The sequence below is a fragment of the Trichomonas vaginalis genome, chromosome VI (assembly GCF_026262505.1).
Source record: "Trichomonas vaginalis G3 chromosome VI, whole genome shotgun sequence".
NCBI classification, from domain to species: Eukaryota; Parabasalia; order Trichomonadida; family Trichomonadidae; genus Trichomonas; species Trichomonas vaginalis.
In genome coordinates, this window is record NC_067208.1 from 4874879 (window position 1) to 4899673 (window position 24795).

Genomic DNA, 24795 nt, shown 5'->3' on the forward strand with positions numbered 1-24795 from the left:
TTGTTTATACGCATAAGTATCTTTTTGTCATAATAGTTTCTGTCGACATTCGAATAACACTTTGAACCTAAGTTTTGAAACAATATATAAGATTGGTGTGCTTAATGTCAATGGAATAGACATTCCTTGGTATGACACCTTTTCCTGTTTATAGGAAACTGTTGGTAGTAAAAACCAGAAATAAGTTTTGTATTATAGCTCATATCGTTTATAGTAAATCAGTCGGACATCCAAACATAATGAAACCTGCTCTAGTTTGCAGCACATGTTACACCCGTACTTAAAATTTGAACTTTGTTCGCGTAGATATGAATTCTGAAAGAAGTATGAGGGTCTTGTATGACTTTGTACTTCTCCCATAGTTCATGTCTGTCAAACTTACCTGCCATGGACTCTTTCATAAGTTCCATGAAATCGTCTTCGGACAATCCGGGGAAAAGTACAATGTCAGTAAGTATTCTCTTTAACATCCTTACTTAAACTCTTTGCTGTCTGTACACATATTACGACTGAGATGTTAAAGTGTCTGAGCTTCTTAAGAATTCGACACATATCTTGTTCTCTGTTCTTTAACAAAGGATGAGAAGCAAAGTCATCTAAGATAAGAAGACATCTATGAGGGTAAGTCTTCCAATCGTAAGATTGCAATTTCTTCGAAATGTATTCTATCTTTCTTCTGTTTGTTTCTGAAGTGTTTCTTCTCTAATATTCTCTGCATTTCCTCATTTGGGTCTTTAAACTTAGAATTTATATACTCATTTATAGCATTATACTTCAAAACTCTTCTTTGGTACTTCTTTATCCAATCTAACAACTCAGAGTCCTTTATACATACTAACTTAGACTTCTTTTATAATATCTTTGAACGAATTGACGGTTTGGTCAAATTGACCAGAAGTACTACAAATGACTACTAACTCATAGAATGGGTTCTTCTCATCTAGTTCTTGTTGTTGTGCAGCCATTTTAAGATAAGTGAAAGTCTTACCCGACCCAGGTGGTGCAATTAGACCTGTTATACCATTCTGAGCAAATAAGAACTTGTCATGTATAGGTTTTATCTGAGCATTTTCTAACTTCCTCTTGTTCTTTTAAAACATTCTCAAATTTCTTGTCAATGTCAGCAAACTTTTTTTCTAACATATTTTTAGAAAAATTAAAATTTTTATCTTTTAGAAAATGTCTAGCGATTTCGCTATCTATATTCGAGACAAGCTTTTCGACAGCAAAACATCTGTCGACCATAAAATCTTACATAGTGTAAACAAGAAAGGTGAATTTGTTCTAAAGTTCTGTTTCTGGGAATATGACAAGAACCATAAAACATTAAGCAGAGCAGTCTTAAAATTTGTCAATGACAGACTTGTTGACAGAGATGACGCCTTGGAAAGATGAAGTCCAACAAAAGTTCTTAGAATGCAAAGAAGACACATGCGCTGTTCTTGAAGATGAAATAGAAAACAGAATAGAGAGCTATTAAAGGACAAAGAACTTTTACATAAATATGGTTGCGCCAAATTTGACATAACTCCACCAGAAAAGAAGAAGAGAGAAAAGAAAGAAAAGAAAGTAGAAGAAGAGAAGAAAGAACCTGAACCAGTTCCAGAGAAAAAGAAATTTGACATGTAAAAATAAAATTTTATTTTTAGAACATTTCTGGGTCAATGTCAATGTTCTCTTCCTCTTTAGGAGCAAACACTGGCTTAGACTCTAAAATCTTTTTACCCAATTTACCTTGAACTTCTATTTAGACTCATAATATTCATAGTCGTCTGCTTTCTTTGGTTCATAAGGTAAACAAGTTTGTATGCTTTGCCTTCTTTAAGGTTTGAAAACCTTCTGTCAAAACTTTCTTTGACTGCTAACAAACCTTCTATGTCTAAGTCTTCAAATTTCGCACCATTTTTAGTCACAATAGCAAACTTAACTGGTTCGATGTTCCAAACTTTGCTGAATGAAGACTTTTCAAAATGGTAGAAGTAAACATTCAAATATGTGAATGGGTCTAGTTCTTCTTTAAGTCCTGACATGTACTTGTTTACTGAGATGAATTTTGCCATCTTTTCTATCGGATAAAAAAATATTTTTTTTAAAATTTACTCATAAAAATTTTTCTTTGTATATACACCATTCTGTACGTCTAAAAGACTTTTGACATTTGCCAAGAATGTTCGTTTAGACGCTGTCATATAACCATATTCTTGACAATATTGTTTATACGAATCGTACAATGACCTTTCATCTAAACACAAAGTCAGTTTCATCTATGAACAGTTCATATACACTCTTGTTTGCTTCTAACAATGTTTGTCTCTCTTCGGTATGTGGAATTTGTCTTGGATTGAACTTAGAAATATCTAATGTCATGAAATATGAGAACAAGTGGTTGTAAAAGTCAGATGTCAAAGTTTCTGCTAAGTCGTCAAAATATTCTGTATCTTGCATATGAGAATCTGACGTTCTGACAACTACATATCTTCTGTCAGAACTTTCTAACTTCATCGGAACACATTGTTTGAAACCATAATGAAGTTTGCAACATTTTCACAAACTCTTTGGTCTTTATATTTTCTTTCAACAACTCCAACTTTGTCTGTTATAAGACTCTTCAAAGCATCTGAGTTCAAAACTTTTGTTGTATCTATACTTTGAAGTTCATTGCAAACTATAAGTTTCATATTCTCTATTGAGGAGTTAAATTTACCGCAGATGTTTTCTAAGTTTGTCATATTCGGATTCGAATAGCCCTCTAACAGTTTGCATAAGATATCTGTAAAGAATGTGTTCTTACCTGTTCCTTGTTTTCCAATTATAATGAGAGCAGTTTCATTTTTAGCACTTGGATGTTGTAAGATGTTTGCAAACCAACATAAGATATACTCATAGACTCTTTCGTTTCCATTGCATATAATTTCTTTGACATGGTCTAACCAAGCTTCTATAATATTTTCTTTCCATTCTACTTGTTCATATTTATATCCAGTGAAGATAGAATAGAAGTTTGGAGAAGGTGTATAGAACTTTATACCACGAACTGAAAAATCTTCTAACTTTGACAATAAGATATCCCAAGCATCTAACATCTTCATGCCAACTTGTACGACTTTTATTTTCTTAAGTTTCTGTCTACATTCTTGTTCAGACACTATTGTGCTCTTGGTTTGTTAAAGACAACATCCCATTCTTTCATAACATAACATTCTGGGGCAGAGTCGACATAAATGACTAAACGTTTCAAATTCTCGACTGCTTTGTTATAGTCTCGAAATGGACACATATTTCTGAATGCTTGGAAGTCATAAAAATCTGAAACATCTATTCTGTACATTTTTATAAAAATAAAAAAATAATTTTTTTTTATTCTTGACTTTGTTGTTGCATTTGTTGCATTTGTTGTTCTTGAGCTATTTGTTGTTGAAGTTGTTCTTGTAATACAATACTTTCACCAGTTGCATCTTCCAATTCGAAACTTTCTGCCGTCATTGACAAATACATAGGACATAAAAGTTTTACAGGAACAAAGTTTGCGTCAACTAATGTCAACGTTATACTTGCCAAAGTGTTTGAGTTCACTAAGGTTGAAAATTCTGCATTCGAATGAACAATAGGCAAACCAGCAGAGAAAGTATTGTTTATACGCATAAGTATCTTTTGGTCATAATAGTTTCTGTCGACATTCGAATAACACTTTGAACCTAAGTTTGAAACAATATATAAGATTGGTGTGCTTAATGTCAATGGAATAGACATTCCTTGTATGACACCTTTTCCTGTTATAGGAAACTGTTGGTAGTAAAAACCAGAAATAAGTTTTGTATTATAGCTCATATCGTTTATAGTAAACTCAGTCGGACATCCAAACATAATGAAACCTGCTCTAGTTGCAGCACATGTTACACCCGTACTTAAAGTATTAAATAAGTCAACAAAACCTGTTGGTGGTATATCTGAGTAAGTATCTTCAAAGGAGTATTTTTTACCATTCACAACAATAAAGTCTTCTGGTGTCAAAAGAGCAAAACAGGCTTTAGTCGTCATTGTGTTTAAGGTTAGTTTACAATATCGTCCTTGAGGACTTTGTAAGTTTGTTGTTATAGAATTATATGACTCAGGGTTTTTAGTCGTAATAGTATAAACCATTATATCTTCTGCCATTTATATATATTTAAAAGTTTTTCTGAAAGTGGAGAAGAACTTCATCTAAACTTTCACATGGCGTTTCTTGAAGTTCTCTGTCTAAGAAGTTCAAATATTTTGTAAAGACATAGAACTTTCCTTTGTCTACACGAACAAACAAAACAGGGTCTTTCATATCGTTCAAAAGTGTGTAAAGTCCTTTACATGAAATAAAGTCTATATTATTTTTCTTCAAACATCTTTCAAGAAGTTTTGACATTTTTACTTAGCAAATAAATTTTAATGAAATGTTGTGGTCGTCAAATATTTTTATGACGTCTGGGAAACTATACTTTAAGTTCAACGTTTCACCTCCTTTCATAACGTATATCTTGTCAATGACATTATATGAAACACCACAGCAACTAATGTCGGGTTCTATTTCTTTGATGTTTATATCGTCTGCCTCTGTCAAAAGTTTCAATAGTTCTTTCAAAACTTCATGAGGTGCAATGACATATGAGTTCACTTTTACAGGGTTGTGTTCGACCAAGTTTAACATTATACCTAAAGCTTGACAAATCTTCTCCTGAGTTTGAAGTTTGTCTTTCAGTTGTTGGTAGTCGTTTCGAATATCTGCAACAGAACTTAAGTCTCTGCTAACTTCAGGATATGTTGGTTGTTCTTTTACAGGAACAATTGTTATACCATCTTCGTCTTCGTATGGTTTCCCCACTTCAACATCTCTGTCTTTGACATTGACAATAACACTTTGACTGTTTGTTTGAGTTGGTGAATTTAACTTCACATCTGCCACCGCCATTAAACCTTTTGAAACACTTACGCTTCTATTTTTCGGAAATGACATTTTACTTAGAATAAAAAGATGGACGTATTCGAGTATCTCTTCGAATTGAAGCAGAACAAAGTTTACACACACAAACAATACAAATACATTGACAGAATAGTTCTTTATACAAACAATGGAAAATGTTATAGAATAGCATTTGCTGAACCAAAATATTTTCATAAAGCAAAGAAAGTTGGTATAACTGAAATGGTGAAAGTTCTTGACGTTGACAAAAATATAACTTCAAAACTTACAGATATTTCTAAAGGAAAGTTTATAATACAATATTATGTCAAAACTGGCGTACTGTCAATATTTGACGGAGAGAAGTCAGTTCAAGAACAACTTACTGACCTGCTGCCAAAATCTGCTCGATGGAAGCTGTCGTTATGCCAATCTGAGGAGCCCCAGCAGGTTTCATCGAACGAATCTTCAAAAGAGCATCTTCCGTGAAAAGTGCTATTGGTTTTGTAAACTTCTTTGCTCTCAGTTCATCTGGACCGTCTCTGTCACCAGTATATTGTATTTGAACTGTACCAACAGTTGAAATACCACCCATAAAGTCTTCTGAGTCAGCAAATGGAATGCCAAGCCAAAAGTTTGAACGGTCTCCATTTGTATATTGAGTTTTTTGACCTCCTGTATGAGTCCATACTTTCACATATGGCATAATAGAACTTTGCATTTCAGGGTTAATGGTTGTTGTGAAGTTGTTGTTAAAGTTCATAGCATCTAATGTCAAGTTGTATGACCTCATATCCTCAACTGTAGAATATTCTTCTCTTGGATAATATTTGCCATCTATGTTTATATGATATTTAATACCGGGGTTGTAGAAACAAGAATAGTCATTTATAGTTCGTCTGAACAGTACAAACATAGTATCTGCATGTTTCATTGCAGTTGTTAAAGCAATATCTGTTCTTGCACCTGGGTCAGCACTTTGGTTTCCAACTTCACCTGCAAAGTCTTTGACAGATATTTGGTGTATAGGGAACATAAGTGGAACTGCAATATATTTGGCAGCTAAAGCATTTGAAATATCTGGGTCCAACATATAGACTGCAAGTCTGCTTTCTATTCTCTTGCATTCAAACTTTTCGCATGTGAACTTAACTGGGTCCCAAGCAGTTCCAGCAGCATTGAAATAATAGTTTACTTCATTGTTGAAGTTTGAGAAACCAAAGTCTAAGTCAACTTTGTCTTTGCAAAAGTCGGCGAATGACGTTTATTTGTTCCCTTTACGTCTGTAAGAGTGAATGGGTCTTGTGTTGGTGCAATGACTAAGTTATTTTTGCTTGGAGTAAGTTCGATAGAAATTTTTCCTGCCCAGTTTGGCAAGTATCTTAAAAACCTGAAGATGAGGAAAGATGACAAAGGAACTCTAAGTTTCAGTTTTACTTTAGTGGCAGCATTTCCATCTGAACCAGAAAGGTTAACATAAACTCCTGGAACGTTAGGGTCAAGTCTTCTTATTTTCTCAATATTGCATACTGGTCTGTTTGTTCTCTAGCTTGTGGTTGTACTGAGTTTCTCAAAGCGAACCATTCATAGTTTGCCCATGTTACTGTTTGAACTAAGTCAGAGTTAGAATATATCTTATATCCCATGAAAACTTCTGGAGCATATTGGTATCCGACATAGAAAATTCCATTGCAACCTTTCTTGTCAGACAACTTGGCAGAAGGTTTTATTTCAATGTCTTGTTCCACGTATAAGAATGAGTTGTCAATAGAAATAATATGAAACCTGTCGCAAGCAATATCTACTGTTGTTGAAGAACCTTCTCCAAACTCACCTACGTTTCCATAAGAAACAGCAGTTGTATATTCGTAAGTTCCAGGAACTATTTCTGACCTTCTAATGGCATTGTCGCATTCGTTATACCATTCGGAAACATTTCCGTTCATGGCATCCAAAACTGTTGGCGTTATATTCTGAGCGGCGTACATTTCATATGGGTAAAAATATAGAATAGTTGGATTTATTGTCATAATTGTTTCGTACCAAGCTTTACTTTCTTCCTGACTGAGTTTTTAACTCTTCTTTTTCCTTCATTGCCACTACTTTCACTAGATGAAGTTACTTCTTCACTACTTTCACTTTGTTCTACTCTTCTTCTTTGGTGTCGCTTTTGGTAACTTGCCCTCTGCTTCAAGTTGTTGCATCTTTGCCTCATGTTCACCTAGTATGTTGTAAATTTCCCATGTCCTTTTTGCCTTTGGCTCTGGTCGCCCATCTCAGGTAACCTATATCCTAGAAAGATTTCGTCATAGTTTGTATTTGAGTCTTCGCGTATTGTTTGCATGACTCTTTCCTGAGTTTCCGGTTCAAGCTCTTCAAACAGAGCTTGTCCATATGGAATAAGCTCGTTTCCAAATATATGTTTTTGTAGCCATTCTGGTTTTCTTTCCATGTTACCAATAATATCTTTTGTGAATGGGAAAGCTTTTACCCAATGTTTCAGTCTTGCGTCATTTATTTCTGTAGTTGGTTTTATTTTGTCAAGGAACATGTTTTTCAATACTAACATTTCATTTGGTACTGTCCATTTGAGTTTTCTTAAATATTCATCCCTTCTCAGTTCATTGTCTGCAAAGTAAGTTTTTATGACATTTTGTAAACTTTCGTTTGCAAGGTCATGTACAATAGGTTCTCTTCCTTCTATCTCCCTAACTTTCTTTCTAAACTCTTCACCAAATATACCATCTCTATGGTTCTGTGTAGTTCTTTGAGATAAATGTTCTAGAACGTCAGGTGTTATATTTCCATCAGCCATGTTCATTTCATACTGGTCCAAAATATCTGCATGTTTCATATCTTTCAATGGCATTAAAGCCGCGCTGAAAATACCAGCTATATCTGGTTCACCATTCACTTCCATTGCGTCTACAACTTCTTGGAATTGTGGTTGTAAGTTTATGAACCACCTATCCGGATTAGCTTTATGACCCCATCTCATTGTAGTTCCATAGTCTGCAGAAACAAAAGTAGGTTTGTTTCCATATTGGTTAGGTTCTGAATGAACTTTAAACAATGTTTCATTTCTATATGTTTTGTTGAAATTTAACCTTTTATTTTCACCGAGTTCAGCCAAAGATTGAACGTTATATGCTCGTAAGTAAAAAGGATTGTTGTATTTGCGTACACTTTCTTTCAGTTCTTCCATTCTATGCTGAATATTTTCATCTGATGTTGGAGTCTTTTGTATGTCGGCGAACATTTTTCGATATTCTTCTACTATGTCAGCCGAATTTTTCTTAGACTCTTGGAAAGATTCCATATTCCCGCATACACTTGTTGAGGGTCAAGATTTTTCGGCTGTTCCAAATCTTCATCTAGTTCTGTGAAGTTAGTTTCCAAAGGAGGGACTTGTTTGTTTCCTTCAGGCTCTTCTAGCTGTTGTTGCTGAACTATTTCTTCCATGTCTGGTTGTATCTGAACTTCTTCCTGTGGAGTTTCTTGTACCTCATCTGCTGGCATTTCATATATTCCGAGACCGTTTTTAACAAGTTCCCTATTTAAGTCATCCGCATTCATAACCCTTTCTTCTTTCGTTCCGTCTCTATTTTTACGCGTTTCATGAAGATAGTTGAATTATCATTTATCTCTGACACCAAATATCTCGGAGTAAATTCATTCATGTCATTTGGATGATATGCTATTAAATCATATCCCTTAGCGAGCTTGTATTTTCCAGGTTTGAAATTATATCCCATTTGGTGCTGAACCATAAAGCTAAATAGGTTCGGGTCAGTATTTCCTTCCTTGAACTTTCTAATAGCTTCTTTATATCTGTCACTAAAGTCAAGAGTATCTGGGTAACCATAATTTTCCTTAAGCATTTTTAAGAATTCTTGGTTTCCTTGTTCTCTACTTCTTTTATGTCCTTGCTCTGTTTTTGGTTGTTGTGGTGCAGTGTTTTGAACTGTTGGTTGTGGTGCAGTGTTTTGAACTGTTGGTTGCTGTGCAGTGTTTTGAACTGTTGGTTGTGGTGCAGTGTTTTGAACTGTTGGTTTTGGTGCATGCCTGTGTCTGTGTCCATGTGACGATGTAAATGTTTTAGGTAGTCCTGGTGCAGGTGCTTCTCTTGGAGGGTTTGGTGGTATATAAGTTCCACTAGCTAGTATATAAGTTCCACCAGCTGGTATATAAGTTCCACCAGCTGGCACATATGTTCCATCTGCAGCATAATGTCCTACCTGACTTTTCGTTTTTAAGAAAGCATTTACTAGGTCTGTTTTGGTCTGTTGTAACTCTTTTTCTTGACTTTCCACAACAGTTGTTCTAACGGCGTCATAGGCACTTTGAACTGCCTGTCTCGTTGCTGCATCTGTTATTTTCGTCATATTTTGTGCTACTTCTCTTAACTCTTTGTCGAAACCTTCAGACTTCAGTTTCTTTCCAGATGAGAAGTCGTTCACTAGTTTCACCTTACTATGAAGAGCTTCGAAGGCGTTCTTAAAGTCAGCATTCATTAAAGCTTCATTTGAACTGTCTTCATCCGCTTGTATTTTTGTCCTTATTGACCCTATAAGTTGGGCTGCTTTAGCGTTGGCTTGGGCATCTAACCAGTCATTATTAGCTTTTATATATTCTGCGCTTTTCATTGCCTTTTGCATGGCTGCGTCGTTATTTTTACTTTCTTGTGCTAAGTTTTCATACTGTACGGTTTGGTTTTGCAACTGTAAAAGTTTTTCTGCCTTTACATTTGCTTCAACTTCTTTTTTATACTCATCGCTATCCATATATGTCTTCAGGGCTTTTTGTTTTATCTCTTCATCTTTCAGTACTTTATATTGAGTAGTATGGTTTTTCAAATTTATAACATCTTGTTCCATTTTTGCTACTTCTGCTGCTTTTTCTGACACTTTTTTCGCATATTCCTCTGTACTTAGTTCTTTCAGTTGTTCTTCTTTCTTCTTTTTCTCTACGTTTAACTCATTGAGTTTCTTTGTGTGTCTGTCATATTCTAGTTTCTTTTCGTTTTCACTTATTTGTTTCTGTATGTCTATGTTTGACTTTTTGACATCTGTTATTTGATTTTTGAGTGAACTCAAATTCATTTGACTTTGAGGGTTATAAGCTGTTCCGTCTGCAGCTCCACCATAGCCTGCCATTTTCGCTAAAAGTGCCGCTCTTAAACCTCCACTCTGTGCACCAATAACTCGGTTTAAAAGCATAGGGTTGCTTGACATTTGTTGCAACATAGTGGGGTCATTCATCATTTGTTGTTGCAACTGTTGTTGTGGTGTCAGTTTTACTATTGGATGTTTCAATGCTCCCTTCCTCTTACGTATATTCTTACGTAGCTTACGTGGCATTTTAAGTGAAGTAAAAAACGGTTTTTGACAGATGTTTATATGACACTTTTTGTTCAGCACAAAAAACTACTCGGTCAAAGTGTTGTTAGTTTTGTAAAATAACCGTCTTATCTCATTCTATAAGGGGGAAAGGCTTCTCAAAGTATACTTCCTTGGAACGCCCGTAACTTTTCCTGTAGCGACGATAGACCCTTACTTGTCCGGACAAAGTTATACTATTTTGAGTGCTCTACAAAAAAGTCAACGGCGACGACTCTCAAAAACCGTTGTGTAAAAAGTTTTACCGTTGGACAAAAAAGTATATATAGAAAACAAAAAACGTTTATAGTTCATTCAATATTTGAGATGGAACGGTTTGCCAACGGTAACTATTAAATAAAATAAAAAAATAGAGGGGGTTACCGTTGACAAAAACCGTTTATTTCAAACTCTTATTTGAAAAAATAAAGTGGTCGGTTTTTTCACTTCATTTTAGCTCAATGTCATACCAAGACAGTAGCGATTCCGATTCAACTATCCAAGAAGAGGATTGTCATCCTCCACGGTCACTCCCAGTCCCAGATGACACTCCAAAGACTCGCTTTGACCCCGAGCAATCTAACTTCCAATTGCGCCAACAATTGCAGTCAAAAGCTGATGAATACATGGCTTCTTCTATAGAAGAAAGTATAGAACAGACCTCAGAGTATTCTACAGCTCTTGGTCAACTAGTTTCGGCGACAGTCCAATTCGAACAAATTTGTTCGAATTCAATTCAATATGCAGACGAACTTGTCCGCTATTGTCCCACTCTTGTAAGAGTACTTCAAGAACGACTCTTCAACCAGTTGCTTCCTACCTTACGCAGCCCAATTCAAATTCAATTTGCCCGTGCAGCCATAAACTTCACTCCGTACTCGTACAGCTATGACGAGGATGAACTAGCTGACGAGTACGGAGCCGAAAATGTTGGCTGGGTTTTTCGCACAACTCCTTGCGAATTCCAAGTTGAAATTGTCAACCATTTCCTCGTTCGTACTATTTCGTTACAGAATGAAGACAACGAAAAAGATGGAGTCATTCCAGGTGACCGTGTAAGAGTCATTTTCCAACGCAAAAGTGGACAAGAAATTGTGTTCGAAGAATTGGTTTGCATATTCTTTAGCAATGGTCAAGACTACTGGGAAGGAAACTTGGTATTAGTCCCCGGTGAAACCATTTCTGTTTCATCGGATTTGAACCATCCATACAAGATATGGTTCAATTACGTTGCATATAACGCAGAAGACCCGAACTTTGACTCAGAATAAAAACTTCATTTATACTAAACATCTTCGGGGCTAGAGGGCGCAACGCGCCTGGAAGCCCCACTACCTTTTTATTGCATATATATGAATTTGCAATTGAGTGATATCAGCGAGAAACTTATATGCACGTTTAACTTTATCAGATTTCAAATGAAAACATGGATTTCATTGATTGTTTTTCAATACGAGCTCAACAAAAATGATACAAAGATGAATAAATAGTAGTGCCCCTAAAAACAAGGTAAAAAACAAAAAATTAGCAACAATATACTTAATTTCGGCCAATATGGTGAAAAGTGAATATGTCAAAAACATTTACTCCATCATCTTGTTATCTGTACCTCACGACAGACGAATATAAAGAGATATCAATTTCCAAAATTTTACCAAAAAGAGATTAGGCCTAATTTTTACGGCCAATCTTTATTATTTGTTACACAGATGCTAGATCCACTACTCCCAAAAACAATTCATTTTTTGAATGGCCCTGTTTTTTAGGCCTTCATTTTATAAAAAATGCCAATATTATACGAATCTTAATATATTTATTTTTTTGTTCTCAATAAAGGTATTCAAAAGTCAATATAAACCATTCAAAATTGAGAGGAAACTCATTGAGAGGCTCGGAATTCGAGTAGTGAGGAAGGGTAAATTTTGAGAGCCAAAATTTCAAATCCCCTCAATATTTCAAAGCCCTTCTACATAGATTTTGTGACTACCTTAAGATTGTGCGGACATTCAATTCATAAAAAGTGACAATGCTGGATATTATTCGTACATCATTTCTTATTATTTTTGGAATAATAGTGGTGTTCAGAATGCTGAACATCAATCTGGCATCCTGGTTGTTCCGTAAAATTGAATTTCCATACATAGAAGATGAAGTAATTCAACAATACATCGACAAAAATTCAAAGAAAGAATTAAAAGATCTTGTTTTTGTTAACAGATTGACAGATGATCAAGTATGTGAACTTTGGAATTTCAAATCACTTAAAAACCAATTAAATATTTTTGTAATTGGTATTCTTCTATCCATTGGAATTTTAATAGCACGCATACCAAATCTCCAAGTATCTATGGATCTTATTTCTTACTTTGGACTCTTTACTTTCCTATTCATTTTCGTATTTTTATTTAGATACGCGTCAATCACAGCATCTACGTTCAAAACAACAAGATATGGTTGTATTAAGTTTTCTTTATTAATTTCGATTGGTAGTTACTTCGTTTTCAGTTGGATTCCTCTTTATGGACTTGATATCCGCGAATATGTCTATACTTGGATAGAAATGCCTCCTAGATTGGCAAATATTTGTCTATCTTGCATTGTCTTCCTAGTTTCTTACGCATTGGCTTATCCCAGCTACATTTACTTTAATACTTACAGAACATGTTCATCAATTGAAAAAGAAGTCGGAAAATGGAAGCACTGCTTCGACACCTACAAAGAATATGTTAGTAAAGTTCAAAATACCCAGACAACGTGTTATATTTCGATGCCAGTTCCAACAATAATACTTTTCTTCATCCGCAGATTCTTTGTTGGATATAGTATTGATTATTACTTAGATATTGTTTATGTTTTCATTGAATTTTTCATGGCATTTTATTTACTTAAATTTACAGAAATTGAGCTTCGAATGCTTGTTAATGATAATTGTCGCTACTTAACTGCATTCGAAACAAATAAATTAGAATCAGATGGTCGAAAATTTCAGAAATCTTTAGGTGAAACAATTCATCTTCTGCCGACCACCGCAATGTCATTACTTGCCTATCCTCTTCTTGTTGTTACTTGTTGCATTGCTTTCGGAACTTCTTTCTTGGTCGAAGGATTTTCTCAAGAGGTTTTAAGATATGGTTCAATTTTCTTATTGGCATTGATGGAAATAGTTACAGCAATGAATAAGGTTGCTTGTTTGTTTATAGAGTAAAAAGAAAATTTCAAAATAATTTTTATTAAACTTGTTTTCATATTTTTGGCTTGTAAATTTCAGAGAGAAGAGCCACAAAAGAAGCCTTTCCTTTTCTTCGATCACTTAATATATTAAAGAAAATAAAATATTTATTTCTTGATCTATGAATACAAAAACATAAATTCTAGTATACGTGTATGCTGAGTTTGTAATAGTCTGATGAATTGTTGACTTTGAATTACGAAATCATTAAGTAGTCAAATCAATTTCCAAATCCTGTAATGAAAATCATTATCTTCTCTAATGGTGTCATTGTCCTAAGCAATAAAGATCGCAAATTGAGAAGATATACAGTTCATTATGGTAAAGACCTCGAGATAAGGAATTTGACGCGGAAAATCGATATGAATGAACCCGGATAATAATCGGTATAATTAAATTTGAAAAATACTTGGTCAGAAATATGATGAAAGTATTTTCTGTCAGATTTTTCGGAATGCAAAATATGTTAATCATATTAGCAAGCAGCATGATGATTTACTTGCTACTTTATCATCATCTTTAACTTCTTTTGATTTAGCTTCGGATTTTGAAACAATATCTTCTGAAGTATCTGAATCTTCGTCACTGTCTTCCATAACATTGTATTGTGAGCGAACGCATCCTTCATAAGGTTCGGTGTCATGATCATTAACATTAGTACTCATCTTTCTAAGAATTAAAATTGTGAAAATCCGTTTTTTTTTTATTTCATTTTATGTTTTTGCAATACTCAGTCTATAGAGCTCATAGCATAAGCTTATCTAAAATATTCTAATAATTTGGTCATTTACACCATAGATAAGATAATTTGTGAAATTCAAATTCTCATAATGATATTTTCATATGAATAGGTTTCAATATTACCATAATTAATTGATTTGAAAACTGCCTACAAAGTACAGAATAAAAAATGAGGATATTTAATTCACGTCAAACTCAATTATAGAAAATATAACTATTAAACTGTGACAATAAATTAATATTGTTATAGTGATTAATAATTTGATTGATATGCACTAATACAAATTTCAAAAAGATTTTTTTGGAAATCTTGATATTAAGCTTCAATTTTTATGTGATTTAACGTAATTGCATCTATATGTAATGATACTAATAGCGATAAAATATCTAGATCGATAAAGATTTGAATTGTTAATTTTATTTTTTATTATCATTACTGAATATATTGATTTTGAAATCATTGTTTGGCTCAAGCGAGTATAATTTGGTTACGATCATTGAAAAATGGGGATCACAAATGATAATATGTATTGAAAAATTCAAATCAATTGAAATTAAAATTGAATTAAAATTTTTGGAGAAGAAAATCACTTCATTTAATCAAATGCTAGTTGGAAACAAAGCACCATCATTCAAGGCTCAAGCTGTATTCCCAGACACAGACTTCAAGGAAGTTTCCCTTGATTCATACAAAGGAAAATGGCTTGTTCTTTTTGCATGGCCACTTGATTTCACATTTGTCTGCCCAACAGAGATCATTGAGTTTTCAAACAAGTTTGAAGAATTCAAGAAACTTGGGTGCGAGGTTCTTGGCATGTCTGTTGACTCTAATTTCACACACCTTGCATGGATCAATACTCCACGCAAAGATGGAGGAATTGGTTCCCTTCAATATCCAATCATTGGCGATCTTGGTGCAAAGATCTCAAAAGCTTATGGTTTTTACATGGAAGAAGCAGGACATGATCTTCGTGGAACAGTCATCATTGATCCTCAAGGAATAATTCGTCATGTCCAAATGAACCATCCTGATGTTGGCCGCAACGTTGATGAGATCATCCGTCTTGTCAAGGCTTATCAGTTTGCAGCCAAACATGGCGAAGTTTGCCCAGCCCAGTGGCATGGAGAAGGTGACCTAACAATTAAGGCTGATCCCAAAGCATCAAAGGACTACTTTAATAAGGCAAATCAATGAATAAATACCCTTAAATTATAATATTATATGTATTGTTTAACTATACTTTCTTCTTATGATTTGGGATGCATGAATCTCTTAAAATTTGGTATATTATAATACATTTGAGAACAAATTCAGAAAAGTTATCATCCTAACAAGGAATTATATCATATTTATAAAATACGGCCATGAAAATCAATCGATATGGCAATATTTTCAATCTCTTGGTCATATGAATACCACTATATGAAATAAGATTTCAAAATTAATAGGTAGTTTTGGTCAAGGTATATTAGTTTGTATTCATTATGTATTGATACGGTAAGTATATGAATGAATAATAAAATTTTTGAGATAATCATGAAAATACTTTAATATGAAATAACTTTGATGCAAAAAGACTTTGTAATAGAAGAAATACTATGCAATGGTGATGAAAGAGAAGCTTTATTTGCTTTGTAAGAGACTGAAGTAAACCACTTTTTATGAAAGTCCAAATAAATAATAAAACAACATTATGTCGCTATACATTTCATGATTGTAATCTAATTCTATTGTTTCAATATCATGAAGATATGTAATTCGTGCAACACCTGGTCCACTATTTCCTTTCATAGAGCCGCCAGATGGGGATGGCATCAATTTATCTCCTGCAATCATGACTGGATTTTCAAAAACTATATGAGAAGGGTGAACTGAACCTCCGTCCGGAGAAATGCAGTCTGGATGTCCGCTCACGTAGGAGCTTCCCCCTGGTCCGCCATGTTCAATTGCATCATCTTGATATCGATCATCTGGGAGTTGACTCCAGCCACCTCTATAGCCTGAGCCACCTCCACCAATAGCATTGCCTCTTGGAATCATTGATTCTGCCCCTCTTCCACCGATTCCAAGTTCACCCGAAATTTGACTTCCGGCAAATGTATAAGGAAAACCAATATTATAACTAGCTTCTCCACCAGGACTCCCAAAACAATAAAAGTTTTGTGATTGTGTGACTTGTCTATAATAATTTGAAAGTGCTCCACCACCACTTCCAGCGCACATGATTCGACTTAGTATAGATTTATTAAAATTAATATCTTTTGTGCTTCCAGAATTAACGTTATAATAAATTAATCTGATATCAACACCACCTCCCCCGCCAGCACCTGATTCTGGATAGCCTTCATCATTTCTATTGACGCCCCCATCTCCACCAAAGTTCCAACCGCCTTTACTAACAATTCTGCGATTTGAATAATCTGTTTGATCTTCACCTTTCCCTCCAAGATATAGAAAAAAATTAAGTTCAGTAGATACGTTTAACTTCCTTCTTGTATATGCCTCTTTTCCTCCAGAATCATAATACAAATAATAGACATTTGAATATCTTGCATCTCCACCTTGTGCTCCCCATAATTCTATTGAGTAAAAACCCTTTGATAGAGTTATATTGTAAGGGTAGCAAGTAGTTCTGGATGTACATGGATATCAAAAAATAACACTTTCGCCTGCTACAGATACCTTGGGTGAAGCATAGTAGGTGTTATAAAATTGGTATCTGATCCAAGGAAGAGCCATAGGCTCTTAAATAAAATGGCAAACTTTAGAATCTTAAAATAAATTCTTTCTCTATTTATATTTTTATACGTATAAATGTTAGCAATAATAGACTGATAATATTTGATCGTATAAAAATTGAAGAAAACTTTGAATTATACAGTAATCATAAAATGGGATGACAAAGTGTAAATAAAAATGAATAAAAATCTATGTTTATTATTATTAATTAAATTAAAAGAATCTCAGAATTGAATGTTTAGTCAATTTAAACTGTGAAAATTTAGCGTGATCTGCTTTTTTTATTATTATTATTTTTTATTTTTTTAATCTTCAAGAACTATTATGCTAAAAGCTTTTTTCCAATGCGATCTGTTTCTCGATTTTTCCGACACAATTTTGATACACAATTGAATTTTCAATGCTCGATTTTTAAAGAAAAAAAATATTTAAAAATAGAGCTAATATTGAAATGATGACGAAATAGAAAATAACCTCAGATTTTTCAGAGTGCGAGCATTCAATCCTCTGAAAAGTCTGAGATAATGTGGTTAATACTTGTAAAATTCTATCGAATGAATAATACCTAGCTCAGACCTTTAAAACTAGAATTCCCAAAAATGTAAATCATTAGGAAACAATTTCAAAAATAAGGTAGGTAAAATCACTCGCAACAAACGGTAGTTTTAGCAGCGATTATTTTAACCTACCTTAACTAGTGGTTGCTTTAGCAAATATTTGTGATATAGATTATTAGATTTATATTTTTTACAATATATTTATAATGATAAGCATAGTATGAAGTCCGGAGTGGCTGATTATGACCAATAATGAGTTGAATAATCATATTGCCAAAATCGCTGCGAAGAGTATATATGCGAAATGAAGACTGATACAGATTGCTTTATCAGAGAGAATCATTAAATATAGAATATTTAAAAAAGCAGAGGGGTAGAAAGAAAAATATGAAAAGGAAAAAAAAGTAATTTTTGTTAAAAAAAAAAAAAAAAAAAAAAAAAAAAAAAGGTAGTGGGGCTTCCAGGCACTTCGTGCCTTCTAGCCCTGAAGATGTTTTGTCAAGACTTCTTCGTAAATGTTTTGTCAAGACTTCTTCGTAAATGTTTTGTCAAGACTTCTTCGTAAAATCAGACAAAAATATATTTTAGGGTAGAAGGTTAGATATAACCTCTTTTCTAACCTCTTTTCTACCCTCTTGAATTTGTCAAGATTTCTTCGTAAATGTTTTGTCACTTTTCTGTCACTTTTCAGGAAAAAAACATTTTTATTGTATATAAAATGAATTTTACAAAACCACCGTTACCCTTCTTTGGAAATAAGAGTAGATGTAAAGATATTCTATTGAGAGAACTTAAGAAACTACCGAATGGTCTAACATTTGTAGATTTGTTCGGTGGAAGTTTCTATATATCCCATCTGTGCCATACTGTATTTCCTGACTCAAAGATTATATGCAATGACTTCGACAACTATATGAACCGTCTCAAACATATACCAGACACAAACAAAATATTGAGTGAGTTGAAAGAAAAGATACCTATAGGTAAGATGGAACGTATACCATTAGATAAGAAAGATATTGTCAGAGAGGTTTTGAAAAAAGCAGAATATATAGACTGGGATAGTATATCTGCTAGACTATTATATAGTGGTGCTAATAAGAGTTCATGACATTGAAACACTTATGTCAAAAGTTTTATATCTTAACTATACAAATGTTTTCAAAGAGACATAGAAAAATATATTGAGGGTATAAGTTTGTGAGATGTCATTGGACAGAGTTGTATGAAAAATATAAAGACAAGGAAAATGTTTTCTTTATAGTGGACCCGCCGTTCTATAACACATGGGATTTTCAATACCAAGTAGACTGGACTTTGAGAGACTCTTTAGAAAACTTTAGACGTTTTACATAACCATCCATGCTTTTACTTTACATCCGATAAAAGTGGTTTGGAAAAGTGTCATGAGATGGTTAGAGGACAATACATGACTATGAGTTTATATATGACAAGATAGAATATGAGAGAGTCCATAAACTGGAGAAAGTGTCATAACAAAGAAATTTTATTGGTAAGTAAATGTGGTTTGAAATAGGACTACTTGTTTTAGGTTTTTCCATTGTGTCATTTATTTATTTGACGTGGCAGAAAAGTACAGAGAATATGAAGATGAACCAATGCCTGCAAATGTCCAGTATATGTACTCGTAAGAGATATTTTTATCTAATATTAAATGGACGCACAGAACTTAGCGAATGCACAGCAACCTGGACAACCAAACCCAGAGAATATTCCAAATGAAGTTAGAATACAAACTGCAATGGCAAACTATGGTCAAGTGCCAACAGATGTACAAATGCAAACTGCCATGTCAAATGACGCTGCGTTAGGTTTGCCACCATGGTATGCAAATATGAGATGGAAAAGTTTTATACAAACCCTGAAGTGGGATATAAACAACTTTATGCAGATGACGCGAACACAGGAGTTGACCCAGAATATGTTTTCTACCAGAGGAGAAACAGAATGTATGAGCTCCAGTTAAAGAATGCTATGGAACTCAACAGGAAACGTAAGAGACTAGGCGGACATTAGATTTTTACATATAGTAAAATGGGTTTCTTTGGAAGAATAGGAAACTTCTTTCGAAATGTTGGAAGAGGTATATGGAATGGAATAAAAACCGTAGGAAGAGGAATTTGGAACGGAGTCAAAAATATTGGTAAAAGAGTAGGTCAGTTTGTTGGTATTATACCTAAAGACCCTGAACCAGAAGAACAAGCTCCTGTTATACAACAGCCTGAACCTGCACCACAGTCTAGTTGGCAACCAAATCCAACACCTCAACCGTATTAAAATTATATTTTTACCGTTCGATAGTAGTTGTATATGAAACTAAGTTCTAAGTAAAACGCATGGTATAATGGAATTATTCTTTTCTTCCATCTGTAGTAAACCATACTTGAAAGTCTGAAATACTTCCACTTGGTGGTTCGTATAACTTTGTAGGTTTTTCGTAAAAGTCATTTCCAAGCATAAAAAAGAGTTTTGGGCGCCAGAAAATGAAGCATGAACAATAATAGCAGCTGGGTCGAAAACATCTTTAAATAAATATGGTTCATCTCTTGCATATCGACTGTAAATATTTGCTAAAGGAAGTTCGACTTTCTGATTTAACATTCTTTGCAAATAATACCATGACATTGCAGTGAATTCTGTATATATTTGTTCGTCTTTCTTTGGATTGTCTTCGTAGATTTGAAATGACACTTGTGAATTTTGTTTGTCATATACAATTCTCACATAAAGTGTGCTCTCGGTATTTGCATATTCATCAGCATATTTTGCATAACATGAATTTATTTTATCTTCTATATTTTTTAACGCAGTCTGTAGAGAAGATGAAAGGTCAACTTGTATTAGCTCAATTTCTTCCCACATTTTTCGTTTCCCTTCAGATATATATATCTATATGAAACCTTACAATAAATGGAAAACTTTTATCTTCTACAGACACAAACTTCATTCTACGAAAGCCAATAGCTTTTGTGACAGATGGGTCTCTTAACCATCTTAACGGGTAGTCAAAACGATAGCCTTCATGCTTTACGGTCTCTGTCTCAAACTTTTGACCGACATTAGTAAAAAGTTCATCTAATGGTTTAGTTGTAGCAACTCTTGAATTTTCTTTTTCTATTGAAAGCATATTTTATCTAGAATAAAAATGTCGAAAGAACAGCGTCTATGAGAGAAATACAACACAACCGACAACTCATTTTTGCAAGCTCTAAATAAGAACACAACAAACTTTTCAAAACTATTCTAAGATATCTGAGTCATTGAAAGAAGGAAACTTAAAACTGACGATAAACCCAATGACAGATGAAGTTTTGTTTCAAGACAGTAAGAACCATACTGTTTGTATAAATCCAACAAAAAGAACTTTAAACGAGAAGCCTATAGATGAACTTCTTTTGAAGGCAGATATTGACAACAAAGCTGACAAAGAGTATGTTGACGATGAGTTAGCACGTGTGGCTAGTGCGTTAGTGAAGAAGGCAGATAAGGAATATGTGGATGAAAAAGACAATGAAATTATAAAAAGGGTTGAATGGTACCATGAACGGACATCGAAGATTTTAGAAGGTAAAGCCAATACAGGGTGGGTTTCAGGATGTTTAGACCTTAAAGCCGACAAAGAAACTGTAGATATGTTGACACAAACGGTTTCAAGTCATACCAGAGGTTTAATGGAAGATGGACAACAGTTGAAAGAGCTTGAGAAAGGTGTTACAGAGTTAAGGAATACAAAAGCAGACTCGACATGGATAAAAGGATATGTAGATGCAACAAAAGAACGTATTTTCGCATGGACAGAAGGAACATACCACAAAAAATATCATAGACATAGCATCTCTGACGTAAATGAACTTGAAGAAAGGTTATATAAGAAAGCAGACAAAACAGAGCTTCAAACATTAAAGATTGAAATACTTCAAACAGTATATCCTATAGGTTCTATTTATACGTCAATGAACTCTACCAGACCAGAAGTAGTACTTGGTTTTGGAACTTGGACTCAAATAGTCGAAAGGTTTTTGTATTGTGCAAACTCTTCAAAGGTAACAGGTGGAAGTAAAACGATTTCAGGTGAAAACTTACCTGCACACAGTCACTACATAAATTTAACTACAGCTGAAGCAGGTTGGCATAAGCATAGATATTGGGATTGGACAGGAATGACAAAAGGTAAAGGATATGATGTTAAAGACGACGTTAAGTTTGCTATAAATTGTTACTGGGATGACACTCAGGGAGGAGGAAGCCATACACATCGCATTACAGGATATTCGGAAACAACGGGACAGAGTAAAGACTACATGCCACCTTACATGACAGTTTACGCATGGTATAGAAATGCTTAGTCGTCATTTTCAACTTCTTTAGCATATTCGTCAGGAGTTGTCTTATATTTGTTAGGAACTGTCTTTGAAAGTATACCACCTTGAACTTTGACAAGTTTGAAACGAGGTCTGACAATAGTAGTTTTATCTTCTGCTTGCAGTCTGTACATTTTGCCATGTTTGCCTAAAACTTCATAATATTCTCTTGTATACTTTCTTCTATTTTTACGAACACGAATGCGAGTACCTGTCGAGTTCCCATTGTTGTCATAGTCAATAGTATTTTCATATGGGTCGCGTTTAGGTATTTCTATTTTTACTTTGTCACCTTTCTTAAGTTTGAAGCCTGGCATTCTTTCTTGTTTGTCTCTTTTGACTAAACTATTAAATATATAGTCTTTCTCTAAGTCGGGGTTGTTTTTCATTTCTTCGGGGAGTGGTTTCCCAAACCTTTTTGTTTACGGCTATTGTAAATATTTAAAACTTGTCTCATCTTTGCCATGGAGAAGTGTCTATACTTGTCGTCATATGACATTTCATTTGCTTCACCACCTTGTGGTTGGTTTAAGTCTCTTAAGATTTTTATACAACTGTCAATGACACCAAGAGCAGAATGGTTTTGGTCGACAATGAAATATTGGTTTACATTTTTTGAACGCAGATAGTTTTTAATATCGTCTGATTTGAAAGAACTTTCACAGTCAGATGTCAGTTTTGTTGGATGGTATTTGTCAACGAATATTGTCAAAGCAGTTTTCACATCTAAAATATTTTTGGACTGTAATGGTATGGCTTCACAGTATCTTGTGTTTTGACCGACAAATATTAGCCAGTATGGTGGTCCATCTTCTCTATACCTCGGAATGTTTTCCAAGATATCCATAAACCAAGCATTTGGTGTTGAACTAAAGATTTTTACCATGAGTGCTTTCTTTGTTGCCTTAGAAACATAGGGGTCCTTGTTTGGATTCGTCATTTTTTAACCCATAAGAAATGGGTTTATTTGGCGCATTAGCAGGAGTTGCATCCAGATTTTTGCCCGCAGTGGGAACAATAGCCAGAGGTGCATTTGGAGTTGGAAGGAAGATTTTGAGTACATTAGGTATACTTAAAGAGAAAGCACAACCTATTATACAAACTGTACAGAAAGGTTGGGAGGTAGCACGAGATGCAACAAATCTTATTCCAAATCCTGAAACAAGAGGAAAAGTTCAAGGATGGATGGACAATGTAGGAAGAGAAGCAGGAAACTATTATAACAAAGCAAATGACTACTATAACCAAGCAGGACACTATATGGACCAAGGTGAAAGATTCTTTAACAGAGGATATAACCATGCACAACAATGGGTAAACAACAACCAACCGCAACCGCCTCAAACGTGGGGAATGTAAAGTTTTTTACTGAGATGAAATGAACAATACAGCATTGAGACAAATGGGTTCAAGATGGATTTGTCGACTTCCAGCAGTTACACAACCACGTGTTTGTCAAGTCCTCCTATACCTCAGGAAGTTTTAGACCGACTTAAAAAACCTAAACAACCAGTTGAAAACAAAACAAACTAAAATTTTTTACTGAGATGAAATGACCGAAGAAGTTGAAACGGTAGATTTGACACCACAAACAAAAAGTTCAGAACCATTGTCAAAACCTGTCAAAGAACTTACAGATGAAGAGAAAAATTCAATAATAGAAAGTGCCAGGTCTGGAAATACAAACCCTAACTATAAAGTCACTTTTCATAGAAATGGAACGGCTAGTATCTCAAAAAAGAAACAGACTCTCACAAATAAAATATTGAAGTCTGAAGGAGCTTTCGAGACAACAGATGGAAAAGTTTACTTCACTGACCAACAGTTCATTATAGAACATCTCATTGACTTAGAGTCGAAATATTCTAAACTTTACAACAAACACAAAAAGTTGAAAGGAAAACAAAAACAAATGGCATATGATATTTATGAAGATGTTGACGACACAACTGTTCCTGCAAGTGAAGTAAAGTCAGAGGAACCGAAAAGTGACGAAAAACCGATAGAAGAAGAAAAACCAAAAACTGAAGATAAACCAAAACCAAAGTTTAGTTTCCAAACTAAACCAAGTCAACCTTCATTAGCTGGTATGGGTTGGCGTCAAAGACTTATGGCAGCAGGCGGTTATGTAAGTAAAGAAAAAAATATTTTTTTATTTTTATAAAAATGCCCCCGTATAGAATGGATAGAAGGTCTGCTAGAATAAAAGCAGAGTTAGAAAGATATGGTTGGAAAGTTTCAAAGAAGTTTAAATATAGGAAGGGAAGACCCATAAAAGTCTATGACAAACTGGCTGGTCTGCTACGAAATGGATTGGAAACAGCACGTGCAAATTATCCAAACAGATAGAGAGGTTAGAAGAAGAACGTCTTATGGACATGCCTTTCAATGTTACTGAACCTCAAGTTGAAGGACACGACGGCTTTGCCAGATTCTACTGGAAACATGACGAACAATTGCATCCTTTGAGACGGAAAAAAGGAAAAGGTGAAGACGCACATGCTCCCATGGAAAGAACAAGATATGCATATGAAAAGTATCGTGAAGTTAGAAGTCAAATTACATCTGGTCGAACCTTTACAGTAAACTTTGACGAAGGAAAGAACAAAGAAGGCTTCATGGGAGTACTTGCTGCCATACAAGATGGAAATAAGAAAGGATACAATCTCAGACTAACCATAACAGATTTGGACGGTCATATATACTATGCACATGGCAATGTCACAACAGCTGCAATGCTTCTTGACGCTTTCAAGACTACAAAGAGAGAACAAATGGTTGACTCCGACTCAGATATTTTGAATGCAATTGAAGGAATTGTAAGCGTGAAGTTCGAAT

The 24795-nt window shown here is 34.4% G+C and overlaps 15 protein-coding genes and 4 pseudogenes across 19 annotated transcripts, besides 2 other annotated features; 8 read left to right on the plus strand and 11 right to left on the minus strand.

Annotated features, from left to right (window-relative positions):
* The first annotated feature begins 284 nt into the window (after positions 1-284).
* Positions 285-6026: a mobile genetic element.
* Positions 1180-1629, plus strand: TVAGG3_0807060 (annotated as a pseudogene). Its single transcript has one exon. A coding segment is annotated over exon 1 (450 nt).
* TVAGG3_0807070 (protein of unknown function, DUF4108 family) lies at positions 1744-2060 on the minus strand (the record flags this gene model as incomplete). The annotated part of the gene is made up of 1 exon (XM_051247561.1): positions 1744-2060. A coding segment is annotated over one exon (317 nt), but the record flags the coding sequence as incomplete, so codon positions are not given.
* Positions 2097-3328, minus strand: TVAGG3_0807080 (annotated as a pseudogene). The gene has a single exon. A coding segment is annotated over exon 1 (1232 nt).
* Positions 3358-4038, minus strand: TVAGG3_0807090 (uncharacterized protein; the record flags this gene model as incomplete). The annotated part of the gene is made up of 1 exon (XM_051247562.1): positions 3358-4038. The coding sequence occupies one exon, from the start codon at positions 4036-4038 to the stop codon at positions 3358-3360; it is 681 nt and encodes a 226-aa protein (XP_051083037.1).
* TVAGG3_0807100 (protein of unknown function, DUF4106 family) lies at positions 4403-4939 on the minus strand (the record flags this gene model as incomplete). Its single annotated transcript, XM_051247563.1, has 1 exon — positions 4403-4939. The coding sequence occupies one exon, from the start codon at positions 4937-4939 to the stop codon at positions 4403-4405; it is 537 nt and encodes a 178-aa protein (XP_051083038.1).
* Positions 5393-6023, minus strand: TVAGG3_0807110 (protein of unknown function, DUF4106 family; the record flags this gene model as incomplete). Its single annotated transcript, XM_051247564.1, has 1 exon — positions 5393-6023. A coding segment is annotated over one exon (631 nt), but the record flags the coding sequence as incomplete, so codon positions are not given.
* A 930-nt stretch (positions 6027-6956) lies between the features above and the next one.
* On the minus strand, positions 6957-7928 carry TVAGG3_0807120 (annotated as a pseudogene). Its single transcript has one exon. A coding segment is annotated over exon 1 (972 nt).
* A 73-nt stretch (positions 7929-8001) lies between these two features.
* TVAGG3_0807130 lies at positions 8002-9576 on the minus strand (annotated as a pseudogene). Its single transcript has one exon. A coding segment is annotated over exon 1 (1575 nt).
* A 76-nt stretch (positions 9577-9652) lies between these two features.
* Positions 9653-10290, minus strand: TVAGG3_0807140 (protein of unknown function, DUF4106 family; the record flags this gene model as incomplete). The annotated part of the gene is made up of 1 exon (XM_051247565.1): positions 9653-10290. A coding segment is annotated over one exon (638 nt), but the record flags the coding sequence as incomplete, so codon positions are not given.
* A 479-nt stretch (positions 10291-10769) lies between these two features.
* Positions 10770-11001, plus strand: TVAGG3_0807150 (uncharacterized protein; the record flags this gene model as incomplete). The annotated part of the gene is made up of 1 exon (XM_051247566.1): positions 10770-11001. A coding segment is annotated over one exon (232 nt), but the record flags the coding sequence as incomplete, so codon positions are not given.
* Positions 11002-11018: 17 nt separating this feature from the next.
* On the plus strand, positions 11019-11579 carry TVAGG3_0807160 (uncharacterized protein; the record flags this gene model as incomplete). Its single annotated transcript, XM_001298648.2, has 1 exon — positions 11019-11579. A coding segment is annotated over one exon (561 nt), but the record flags the coding sequence as incomplete, so codon positions are not given.
* Positions 11580-12334: 755 nt separating this feature from the next.
* Positions 12335-13513, plus strand: TVAGG3_0807170 (uncharacterized protein; the record flags this gene model as incomplete). The annotated part of the gene is made up of 1 exon (XM_001298649.1): positions 12335-13513. The coding sequence occupies one exon, from the start codon at positions 12335-12337 to the stop codon at positions 13511-13513; it is 1179 nt and encodes a 392-aa protein (XP_001298650.1).
* A 494-nt stretch (positions 13514-14007) lies between these two features.
* Positions 14008-14202, minus strand: TVAGG3_0807180 (uncharacterized protein; the record flags this gene model as incomplete). The annotated part of the gene is made up of 1 exon (XM_001298650.1): positions 14008-14202. The coding sequence occupies one exon, from the start codon at positions 14200-14202 to the stop codon at positions 14008-14010; it is 195 nt and encodes a 64-aa protein (XP_001298651.1).
* A 680-nt stretch (positions 14203-14882) lies between these two features.
* On the plus strand, positions 14883-15573 carry TVAGG3_0807190 (tryparedoxin peroxidase; the record flags this gene model as incomplete). Its single annotated transcript, XM_001298651.2, has 1 exon — positions 14883-15473. The coding sequence occupies one exon, from the start codon at positions 14883-14885 to the stop codon at positions 15471-15473; it is 591 nt and encodes a 196-aa protein (XP_001298652.1).
* A 365-nt stretch (positions 15574-15938) lies between these two features.
* On the minus strand, positions 15939-17130 carry TVAGG3_0807200 (glycine-rich protein family; the record flags this gene model as incomplete). The annotated part of the gene is made up of 1 exon (XM_051247567.1): positions 15939-16502. The coding sequence occupies one exon, from the start codon at positions 16500-16502 to the stop codon at positions 15939-15941; it is 564 nt and encodes a 187-aa protein (XP_051083042.1).
* Positions 17131-17992: 862 nt separating this feature from the next.
* Positions 17993-24795: part of a mobile genetic element that runs on past the window's edge.
* Positions 19631-19873, plus strand: TVAGG3_0807220 (serine threonine-protein phosphatase family; the record flags this gene model as incomplete). The annotated part of the gene is made up of 1 exon (XM_051247568.1): positions 19631-19873. One exon carries the CDS (start codon positions 19631-19633, stop codon positions 19871-19873), a length of 243 nt encoding a protein of 80 aa, XP_051083043.1.
* On the plus strand, positions 21550-21942 carry TVAGG3_0807230 (phage tail repeat-like family; the record flags this gene model as incomplete). The annotated part of the gene is made up of 1 exon (XM_051247569.1): positions 21550-21942. One exon carries the CDS (start codon positions 21550-21552, stop codon positions 21940-21942), a length of 393 nt encoding a protein of 130 aa, XP_051083044.1.
* On the minus strand, positions 22381-22897 carry TVAGG3_0807240 (K02A2.6-like family; the record flags this gene model as incomplete). Its single annotated transcript, XM_051247570.1, has 1 exon — positions 22381-22897. A coding segment is annotated over one exon (517 nt), but the record flags the coding sequence as incomplete, so codon positions are not given.
* Positions 23510-24050, plus strand: TVAGG3_0807250 (uncharacterized protein; the record flags this gene model as incomplete). The annotated part of the gene is made up of 1 exon (XM_051247571.1): positions 23510-24050. A coding segment is annotated over one exon (541 nt), but the record flags the coding sequence as incomplete, so codon positions are not given.